The sequence below is a fragment of the Asparagus officinalis genome, chromosome 1, assembly GCF_001876935.1.
Source record: "Asparagus officinalis chromosome 1, Aspof.V1, whole genome shotgun sequence".
Classification (NCBI taxonomy): domain Eukaryota; kingdom Viridiplantae; phylum Streptophyta; class Magnoliopsida; order Asparagales; family Asparagaceae; genus Asparagus; species Asparagus officinalis.
Window position 1 is genome coordinate 27445131 of NC_033794.1, and position 11517 is coordinate 27456647.

General features: G+C 34.5%; 1 protein-coding gene across 1 annotated transcript; it reads left to right on the forward strand.

Annotated features, from left to right (window-relative positions):
• LOC109821961 (non-specific lipid-transfer protein 2-like) lies at positions 3895–10643 on the forward strand. The gene is made up of 3 exons (XM_020388118.1): positions 3895–4299; positions 6085–6117; positions 10195–10643. The coding sequence occupies exons 1-3, from the start codon at positions 3969–3971 to the stop codon at positions 10338–10340; spliced, it is 510 nt and encodes a 169-aa protein (XP_020243707.1). The 5' UTR covers positions 3895–3968; the 3' UTR covers positions 10341–10643.

Below are 11517 nucleotides of genomic sequence, written 5' to 3' on the forward strand. Positions count from 1 at the left end.
ATACTTTTAGTTGAGAAAGATGGAGAATTAAAAAGTCATAGCAATTAGTAGCAATCATATTGATCTAGAAATGTTTTGAAGGATCTAAGGGAAGTTGGAACATGAGAGAGTGGGGGAGGGAATCAACTTAGCTGGAGTTGCAAAGTGGGGGAGTTGATCTGTGTAATGAGTTTTCACTTTTATAGAGAGACACAAAAAGGGTAGAGATCATTATTAGTTACCAAATGTTTCAGCTATGACAACAGTGGAATCCTAAAGATTGCAGAAAAGAATCATAATTTTTTTATTAAATTACTCAAGTAACATATACCAAAAACAAAACTACATCACAAATAGTCACTTATAGAATTAGGGTATCATATCTTTCAACAACATGTGTGAAAAGTATTGATATTTAACTACCGGCATCAATCCATTCTATCAAAATGAAGGCAGTTTCTTGCTCATAAGTTTCCTCAAAGTTATCTTTAAAGCTTATTTGTAATCCAAACACCTAAAATTCTAAAAATCAATAACTTCATACATCCCTAAAACCCCTTACTGTCATTTGCTAAATAACATATTCACAAACTAATAACCCAGCTATTGAAATTATGTAAACGTAGGAGATGTTCTTCACATTAGGAAATTTTATTTTATTAATTAGCAAAAAAAATAGGGAGTAAAATTACCTTGATAGATGGGTTTTCCAACCAACTTGAAATCGCTAAACCCCCAAGCACTACATCAATCAATCAAAATTAAAAAAGAGGGGAAATAAAAATTATGACACATATCTAGAACTAACTGCAATGCGTAATCCAAAAACTACATAAGAAATAAGAAAAAACAAATTAATAAATAAGAAAAAATTAAAACAATAAATTCAATACTTACAATCAAGAAAAGCACTTTCTTAGTTCCATCAAATCTGAGCCAGCATGCAATTTACAGAACCACTAAACACTATAAACTTGATACCTTCCGTTGAGAAAGATGGAGAATTAAAAAGTTGTAGCAATGAGTAGTAATTATATTGGTCTAGTAACGTTTTGAAGGATCTCAGGGAAGTGGGAACATGAGAGAGTGGGGAGGGATTAGCTGGAGTTGCGAAGTGGGGTAGTTGATCGGTCTAATGAGTTTTCACTTTTACAGAGAGCCAAAAAAGGTAGAGATTTAATTAAAACAATTGTTAGTGACCAGAAGTATTGAGTTATTTAATTATTAGTTTTAAATTTTTAATAAACAATTGTTATATTTATGATAGATGAAGGATATTTTAGGGTAGAAAAAGTTTTTCTAGTACTCCCTCTTTTAAAGGGAGAATGATGTTTATGCCGCATCAAGTTTTTGGCGTCGTTGCCGGGGAAGGTGCTAAGTAGGTTTTAATTATTTTAGTTTTTTAATTTGAGTGTTTTCTTATGAAAGAACTACTTGAAGATTAAAGATCAAGGATTGAAGATTAAGGATTTGGAGATTCACTTGTGGTAAGTCTTATTCCTAATATTTTTAATTCCACACCTTTAGTTAGTTCCTCACAATTAGCGACAATTAGGATCTAAAAAAAAATTCATCAACCATAATAAAATTCACCCTCTATTTGAATAATTACTAATAATATAATATAGTCAAACAAGAGCTCTCTTCTCACATTTGTTTGATGGCTAACCTTTAAAAAAAGTTTTTCTTTTTTATCATTCTTTTGTAGTTGCTTTTAATTCATAGGGTTGCTTTGCATATAGTTAGTAGGAATTCACCTAAATAATTTGAGCATTTTGATTTGACACACACTTGAAAATATTCATAAGTACAATACCCCCTAATCAATATAAGGTGAGAGATTTCATCACACTTTTCTTAGCCTACAAATCACTAATTCCTCACTACACAAACCCAAGCATTTCTAAAACTCATTAGACGTCGGCCCCTAAGGAGTCGAGCTCAATAAGAAACAAGAAATCCCTAAGTGAACCAGTTTAAGTTTTCTTGGATTAGTTGGTGTCTAAGACAAGGTTTAGGGGTTACGTAAAGCGCTCTGTAAGGAACGAGATACTTAATTGATCTCTGATCACCCTCTAATATTATCCTTACCTGGCTAACTGACCGAGTAAAATTTTGATTTTTTTTTCACTTAAGGAGTTTTTGGTTAGGAGTTGGTCTAGCTGAGTTAGGCTTAACCCTAGAGTTTAGAGTGATTACAAAGTGATTATTTTTGGATTTGTTTTATTTAGGTTTTTCTTTTTTTTCTCATTATAAAAAAAAACTAACTTTTATTTTTTTTTTAAAAATTAGAAAAAGAATTTGTTTTTGTTGCATGCAAACTGGGATTAGGGATAATATCAATCATTTAATCTATTTTGAGCTAATTTTTGAAGACATGACATATCCTAATCCACTGGTTCTTCAAGTTATGTGTTATGAAGAAAGACCATAAAAAGGAAAAAAAGAAGTCTGGTTTTAGTTTTGAGGAAATCTTTGGTGAGGAGTTAGAATTATTAGAAAAAGCAGACCAGGTTTGTCAGAATAAGGAAACTATTTTAAACATTTGCTGTTTTCAATTGAATTTTGAAGAACTCTTTCTTGATGAACTTAGATTCTTAGAAAATAAACAATAACCAAATTTTCGTACCTCATCCATGAACCTTGAGATTGAGGAAATTGTTAAAAAAGACTTGGTTGTTAGAAAACAAACCTTCACAAATCAAGAATCTAAGAAATTCAAAATGCATGACACCAATAATACCTATCTTACATTGTTGCAAGAAATATTGAACACCCCGAAATGCTTAGAATTTTAGCACATCATTGATTATATCGTTTTAAATTTATTCAAAATCCGGGGGAGAATTTTTAGCAATAAGGTAGGATTCGATGTAGAATATAAGCTCTTCATGTTGAATCATTCATTCTACATTCTTTGTTTTGTTTTGTCTCATAATAATAAAAAAGAATTTATTCTTCTCTCATTTGAGAGTTTCTTGTTCTATTATAGTGAAAAAAGAAGAAAAAAGGAAAATGAAAAAAAGAGAAAAAATATATGAAAAAAATCCTAAAAAAAAGAATAAAATTTCGATTTCATTCTTCTCACACCAAAGGTAATTGCAGATTTTTTATCATCTAGGTCAGCCGACCAAATGTAAGTGCTTCATTTCTTATCTGTTTTACTTTATGCATCATAAAGTTTGCATTGAGGACAATGCAAAATTTAGGTGTGGGGGTGGAAATTAGTTTTTTTCCTCTTTATTTTTACCTTTTTGTTGCATTTTTTTCTTTTCTTCCTTTTTCTTCTTTCTTCCTTAAAAAAAGTTTATAAAAATATTGTCACTTGCCAAATTAAGTAGATCGGATCAAAGTAGCTACTTGGTGGTTAGCGATATTACCACTGAATCCGTAGGCAACTTGCGCTACACACGATGTGTATGTTAAGTTGTTATTTAGCCCGTTAATTATACGATAGATTCTCTACTATTTTTGCACAATCACTTATAAATATTTGGAGCTCTTCATTGTGATTTCAGAGTTATCCATGTAGATGTGCAAACCACGTGGTTATCTGCAGTTATCTATGTAGATGTACAGATCAGGGGATCATCTGTGCAATTACGCTATCCCACGTGGGTATCAGAATGTAAATAATCCTATTATATATATATTCTAGATTAAGCCATACAGATTCAAACCTAATGGATCTACTCATCACTTTTAAAACCTAAGAGTCTTTTAAATGAAGAATCGCGCATATCTCAAATGAGATTTTTGCCCATTTAAAAGGTTTTAATTTTAACTTTGTCTTGAGCGATTATTTTTTATTATTATTAAAGGAATAGCGATAATCTTAAATGCAATTAAAACTGACCACGTGCTTTGTGCGACAGCTGTATCCCTAGACAACCGTCCCCTATCCTCGTGACGCTCCGTCTGGACGAAACAAAAGGGTTTTTCAGTACTCATTTCGGGGGAGAAAAAGGAGCGACTTTTGGTAAATAACAATGGCGATTCTCGACCGCAGCCTCGTTTTCGCGGCGATCGCGGTGGCGATGCTGGCTCCGCGACCACGACGTCCACACGCCGCGCAGCAGTCGATCCCATCGTGCGCGTCGAAGCTAGTCCCGTGCGCCAACTACCTCAACTCGACGAAGCCCCCCGAATCTTGCTGCGGCCCGCTGAAGGACGCGGTGAAGAACGAGCTCCCCTGTCTTTGCTCTCTCTTCAACTCTCCCGATATCATCAAAGCTTTCGGTATTAATATGACCCAGGCGCTCGAGCTCCCCAAGAGATGCGGCGTGAATTCTAATACTTCACTGTGTTCCAAATCTGGAGGTAATTTTATTTCTGGTTATTATTATCACCATCATTTGAATGCTTTATTTCAATTGATATCTCAGATCAGCTAATAAGCCCATTTGAGGATGATTGTTTGTTGTGGAACTGTATGACTAAAATGCAAGAATAGACGGTGCTGAGTAATTTAATGGAGTAGTCTGCTGTTTTATTGTTGGCGACAAACTTTTTGATGTCGTGGTTTTGTTAAGATCAAAAAAAAAAAAAATGATCTGTATGATCTCAGAGACCAAGGTTTCAATATAATGGTTCCCAAAAATTAATACATTTTCTACTGATTTCGAGGGATCTGAAATCTGTAATTACTTGCTGCTAAAGAAATTAAATATCTTTTTGTCGGGTATGGTGACTAAACCATGTGAAGGCATCAGTCTATTAAGCGAAATCAGGTCGCCAAACTAGTACTGCAGGGTCCCTGATTTCGGAATTGAATTCTGGCTTAATGTTCTTACATTTCTTAACGGTTCCAAAATTCATCTGGTTTAGCTCTATGGGTATCTAACAACTCAAGAATGTCCTATATCTGTTTATTTATGCTTTTAATTCTTCATAAAGTTGCTGAACCCGTGCATTATTCCTGGATGTCGAAGCTGTGGCACTCAAAAGGATTGAATAAACAAACCGGGATAACCGCTCTATTGATATTCTGTTACCCTTATATAGGCCTACATCATCTTATAAGAAAACAAAAAAACTCATGGATCCGTAGACTGTCAATAGGTACCGTACTCACATGAACAATAGCCTCTACCATAATCACATATGTGATTCTTATGTCCTAATTTGTTTAAAAACTGATCTTGTAACTTAAAACAAAAAGTAAAGCTCGCTGAAAATTCTCTTTTGTAGAGACCAGTCAATCTGCATGTCCATTTTGCATGTTACCCCCTTCAAGCACTAGTTTCATGTCTAACTAACCTCAAAAACTGAAGACAGTGAATGGAATTCAACTCCAAAATCAATGTTAAGAGCCTCTTGGATTCTCGCTTAATCAAGTTTAATTCCTGTTGGTTTTTGTTTGAATTAAATTTAGTCATTTAACGAAGATGCAGCCCAATTCCATCCAAGATGATCCTTTTGGTTCCAAAAACTATACTATCACATGGTCAATAGTTATTTGTATATGTTTCACCAAACAAAACTAAATATCCCAACAGTATTTATGAGGAAGCTGAAGGGTGGAGGAAAGAAGGGATTTTAATGGCTTATGTGAATCTAAATTGCATAACCTGTATGTTGGCTTTTATGCATCCAAATTGATTTACTAGGTTTTATGGAGAGCCCTTCTCAATCTTTCCTTAATTTTCATCATCTGGAGTTTTGGCTCCAATATAGGAGATTGATGCTAGGTCAACGGCTTGTAATATAACGTGGCGAAGTTCCTTTGTGACACCTTTTCTGTATGGAATTTTGAGAATGTACTTCAATGATGTAAGGTTTCTGTGGTGATAATGATGATATGTGCTTGATGTTCAAACCTGTTTAATGGCAAAATGGGTCAAGGCCGTAATTCGAGCAAAGCACCTAATGTGCTTATGGTGTGGTTAAAAACTTGATTAAACTTTTTGTGACAGTTGATGATCTGAACAATAAAAAAAGCTATTTTCCTGTCCTAAATGATAACATCTTCATGAAATTTGTAATTCTCTTGGTATATGACCTTTTGTAATTGTGAATGTAGCCATTATCAAGTTTTTGTTTCTTACTTTTTCATGTGTATTACTTGCATGTTACTTACTTTGAGCTCTCCTTCTCTCTTCCCAGCTACACCTCCATCATCAGCAAAGACTCCTCCAGGTATGACATCTATGCATTATTCCATTCTATTACATTTGATTCTTTTTTGGGGCAACAAGTCTTATCTGCATTATTGAAGTCTATGTGGCTGAACTTTTGATATGAGCAGTCGTCATTTTGGTGCTGTTAATTTTCGTATTATTGCAATAACTTGTCATTTTTGTGATCATCTGTCCATGTCGCTCCAGCAATTCAAATTGTCTGTATAGTTGTCTATCAGTTTTTTTGATCATCTGCTATTTAATGTCGTTCACTTGAATAATGTTGATAAAAAAAGCAATAGCACTTGGACCTTGACAGCTCTAGCAGTGTGTGTGTTTTCACGTATAGGGTCAATTACATCTACGCCTCTCAAAATTTTAAGATGAAATAACATGCTTTTTCTATAGTTTTTTTTGCCGACAATTTGCTTCCCAAAGATCTAATGACTACTAATTGTGTGAATAATATTGGTGAAAAGACTCTTTCCAATACATCCTTTTTAAAGTTTCAACTTATATAGTAGTAATTTTAAATCAATTTTTTTAGTCTATTAAAATAAGTTAGGACTAATTTTGTGAGTGTAGTATGCTCATATACCTATTAGAGCCTTAATGCTTTCTTATCTATGCTCCTAATCACAAATTTAATATTTTATCAAAGTTTGTTGGTCTATATATGGTGCAAGAACATGAATATCAATGAACTGATACATGGAATGACCAAATAAATAAGAAGTCTTGTTTTGGTTCTCATGTAACTGACCACTTGTTCCTTTTGCATATTCATTTTTATCCTTGTTCAGTAGTTACTATATTCACAGTTTGTAAGTTTTAGTAATTGGAGTTGTTTATCTACTTAAGTTAATTCTTAATTATAGATATGATTTTTTGTTGAGATTTTCCCAAGTCGTTTGTTTTCTTTATTTAGCTTGTACTTCATAGGTTGTTATTTGAAGCTCTTTGGAAAGGACATAGGCTTAATGAGGGAATCCTTTTTGATATTGTAATGCATTCATAATTATCAAATATTTATTTGAGGTGATAAATATGGGTCGTTATAGAGATTTATAAATATCAGTGTTCTAAAATGCGGCCTAGGTGGACCTAGGCGTAGGCGGACTGTTTGCCGCCTAGTTTAGGCGCCTGATCTAGGCAGCGGGTCCGTCTAGGCGCCGCCTGGCTATTTAAACAAAAAGAAAAAAGAAAAAGGGGCCCAAATCAGTTAAGCCCAGCCCAAACAAAACAAAAAACAAAAGACAAAACCCGAACCCATACTTGACCCGACACGCTTCACTTAACATCTGACCTAAACCCTATCTCCTTTCTTTCTCTCGTCTTCTTTCTTCATCCCTCTCTCTCTCTCTCTTCTCTCTCTCTCTCTCTCTCTCTCTCTCTCTCTCTCTCGTGTACCTCTCCCGTTGTCGCTTCCTTTGCTCCCGTCGCCCATCTTTCCCCACCTCCTCCTCTGCTCCCGTCGTCCATCTCCCGCTATTGCCTCTTCCTCTTCATCGCCAGCCCTCTTCTCTTTCAAGGTAAAATTTGCTTGTGATTTTGTTTGTTTTTGTTGCGTTGTGAGTGGCGATTGCAATAGAGGTACTATATGTGAAGTGTCATGGTTCTGATGTGTGGGATCAATTATAGTAGTATGAACTTGAGCAGGAGATCATTGCATTACATTTCATGTGTAACAGTGACACACATTGTTATATCATTTCAACTTCAACCCCTTTCTCCGGCATCAATGGAGATCTTTGCATGCACATTTTTCATTTTCTATGAAAACAAGTCACAAGGGCACGTATTAATACCGATACTTGAAAAAAGATATAGACAATAGTCACAGTACTAGAAGATGTTTAGCAATTCTATCATGATATAAATGTAATATTTTAAGTGCAGATTCATATCAGCCAATTAGTTATTTTATTCATTGTTTCTAATTTTAGTTAATTTTAGTTTAATCTTGTTCAATTTTAGTTCAAATTTATTCACTATTCAATTTTAGTTCTAATTTTGATTATTTAGTATTTATGCATGGTTGATTATGGATCTAAGCCTGTTATTTATAACTTTATATGAACTTAATACATATTTTTGTGAATTATTATAATTAAATAAATTTAAAAATAAGCAAATCCTTAGGCGTCGCCTAGGCGTACGCTTAGGTGCTAGGCCCTAGCTCGAACGCCTAGTCCGCCTAGCGCCTTCTGTAACATTGATAAATATTAAATATTGGGTTTGACAATGGATAAGGTTCCTGATTGGATAGCAGATATTAGGTGATATATCAAGTAAATGAATTAATGTCAAGCACTTTTAACGGTATTTTATATGGTCTAAGAGGTGTCAACAACTGAAAGTGTATATGGAAGTGTGGACATCACTTTTTTTAACTAATGAAGATGCACCCACATCAGAATTAAAGTGAAATAAAGTGTTTGTTTGCACAAAAATTATATTTGGAAGTAGTGAAAAGAAAGTTGATGTGAAAATATTATTTATTTGTTCATATATTATCATATTACACTTTTGATGAAACTTCATTTATTTGACAATTATAAAAAAACTGAAAACAAGATGTAGAATTGTAGTTATTATGATAAAAGTATTCATTTGATTAAGGAGTAAGTGAGCAACTCTGCGAAGACTCTTAACTTTGATATTCTTATCATCAATCCACGCTGTTTTTTTCCGTAAATTCAATCTTTTAGATATTTTATGCACATTATGTATTTGATGGTATAAAATAATTGTTTTATTACATGATATTTGTGTAATTTTGTGATAACATAAATAATAATATTTCATATACCTGCGAAATCAATTATATCTTTCTTTGACAAAACAAAGAGAAAAAAGGCGAAGGTGGATAGTGAATTCATTTTTGTGGTTTTTAATATTTAGTCCCACCAAAACTTACCTATTTTGATATAAGTCCCCCAAATTTTCCTATTTTCAAAGAGGTCTCTCAAAACCCTTAAATTACCTCAATTCAGTCCCCATGGTTTATTTCCATCAGATTTACCCAAATGAAACTAACGGCTGTTTAGGTTTTTCTTTCCTATTTTATCCTCATCTTCAACCTAGCCTTTTCCATCGAGAATCATATTCCAGCTTCAATAATTCACTAATCCATGCAATGCAAACATTTCAAATCGGCAGGTAAAGCTAACTATACAGAGTTTAGTTCAAAGAAGTGAACTATTTAAGTTGCTAGCACCTATAATCTTAAAAAAAAAGTGAACCCAAAAAAAACCCATCCCATCCCCTGAACAATATTCAAGATTCACAGTGTAAAGTATTTGTCTGAAAACATCTCTAATGTTTTGGTAAAAATGAATTGTGCAAGTTCTATTGTTCTTAGCTATCTTTTACATCATCTTGGAACCCATCTTCTCATCTTCAACAATCTCTTCGCATCTCTTCTGCGGCTGCCGACCACCACTCTTTTCCCCTTTAGCATAATAGCATTGGAACAAATTTTCTCATCGTCTTTAAGAAGAGCTGCTCTCAGTCATCAGTCTTTTTGCTTGCAGTATTCATCTTCTTTCTGAATCTGATGATTGCTCACACTCTACAGTATATATAGGTGACCGGTGATATCTTAGATTTGTCCATTATCCTTGGGGGTTGGGTTTGGTGAGAGCTGTTTCAAGCAGGGGCTTGAGGTTAAGATCAGGAGGAGGAGCCAAAGTGTGGTGATGCTCACAAACCATGGGAAAGGATAAGGTGGTTTTCTTGGGTTAACTCAAGTTTCAAATCTAAACCTCGTCGATTGAGTACATGAAAGCGAACTTATACATTTTTAATCTTGCTTTCCTCTAAACGAATACCCCCTTACCTCAATATAGTAATTGAATATTTATCTAACAATAGTAATTGAAGGTTTATCTTAATATTGGGGAACTATATCACTTGAGCTTTTAGAAGGTTGGTTCGGGGTGACAAACAGATGAAAATGTCCATGAGATAACAATTAAAAAAAAACCCCTACGTAGACTATATGCGTAAAACCCCAGAAATTAGATCTACAAGTTAAATTCGTCCTTTGGTTAGAATTCTGTGAGTTTATCATTCTTTATTTATCATGTCTCAGGTGGTAGCGGAGGAAAGTCAGGTTCAGGTGGTGACAGCAGCTCTGGCAAGAACAACAATTCTGGTGCATTTGTTGGTGCAACCTGGATTGGAATCCCAAGCTTGGTGAGCTTGTTCTTGTTTGCTTGGTGCATGATGGCGTTATAGAATGTGAAGTCAAGTATGGTAATTTGGGCTTATTGGTTGTGATAAATTATATTTGGTCAGTTATGTGTTCATGTTGTTTCTTTGGTTTGTCGGTGGTTTGATGAGTTTAAAGTGTGATGTTGTAATTGTGTGAGGATTGCTACTTCTTGTCATAGCAGGAACTGTTGAGGCATATTGCAGGCTTCTGAGCTATGATCTTTGATCTTTTCATTTGCTGTTTCATATGACATCTTATTAGGAGTTAGTTTTGCTGTACGGAACGTCATTTGTACTTGTACTGCGGGGTTAATTTTTTAGTCCGAATTCTGTAGTACTTTTGGGCTCTTAGCTGAACAGTGATCAGTGACTGTCTACGACAATATTGCAAGTATGCCTCCTATACTTCTATGTTGTGCGTAGCGGAAATTTCGGTGGAGTTTCTGGTGCACAATAAGAGAGAAAGATTAATAAGAATTTTTGTTTCTCAAAGGGAACAAGAATCTGAAGCCTAATATCTAGGGGTGTTAACGGAGCGGATACGGCTCGGATATGACACTTACCATATTCATATCCGCTTATCCATCTCGAATACGGATACGGATACGGGTATACGTCGGTAAGAAAAATTCATATCCATATCCGCCAAAATCGGATACGGTTACGGATATATATGCGGATATATAAACGGATATGCATGCGGATACCAAAAGGATATGAGAAAACTAGATAGTATTCAGAAAAATATAGTCATGTGATACAAAAAGAGTTCGTTAATATGTTCATTATGATTGAAAAGCTAAGATTAGACATCTTGATCATCAAAATTAACCACAAATCCATAATCTAAGAATCGAAACTATCATAAGAGTATTACCAATATGTATTCGGATATTTTCGGATACGGATACAGATATTTCACTACAAAATCATATCCGCAACCATATCCTATCGGTAATAGATTTGAGTAACCATATTCGCATCCTAACGGATACAGTTACGGATATTTCCTCGGATACGGATACAGTTTGGCACCCCTACTAATATCTTATCAAAGTGGGATATTAGCTCTTCCTCTCGTCAGTTCTAGGACTGCGCGTCGAGGGATCCTAAAAACTATTACAATGGTCACAAACTCAAACAAAATAATTTTACGTGGTTCGGCAAACTACCTACGTCCATGGGGAAAGGAGAGGGATCT

Coding starts and splice junctions, on each gene's coding strand:
- LOC109821961 (XM_020388118.1), top strand. CDS start 3,969: ATGGCGATTCTCGACCGCAGCCTCGTTTTCGCGGCGATCGCGGTGGCG. Junction 4,300..6,084: donor ACTGTGTTCCAAATCTGGAG/GTAATTTTATTT, acceptor CTCTCTTCCCAG/CTACACCTCCATCATCAGCA. Junction 6,118..10,194: donor ATCAGCAAAGACTCCTCCAG/GTATGACATCTA, acceptor ATCATGTCTCAG/GTGGTAGCGGAGGAAAGTCA.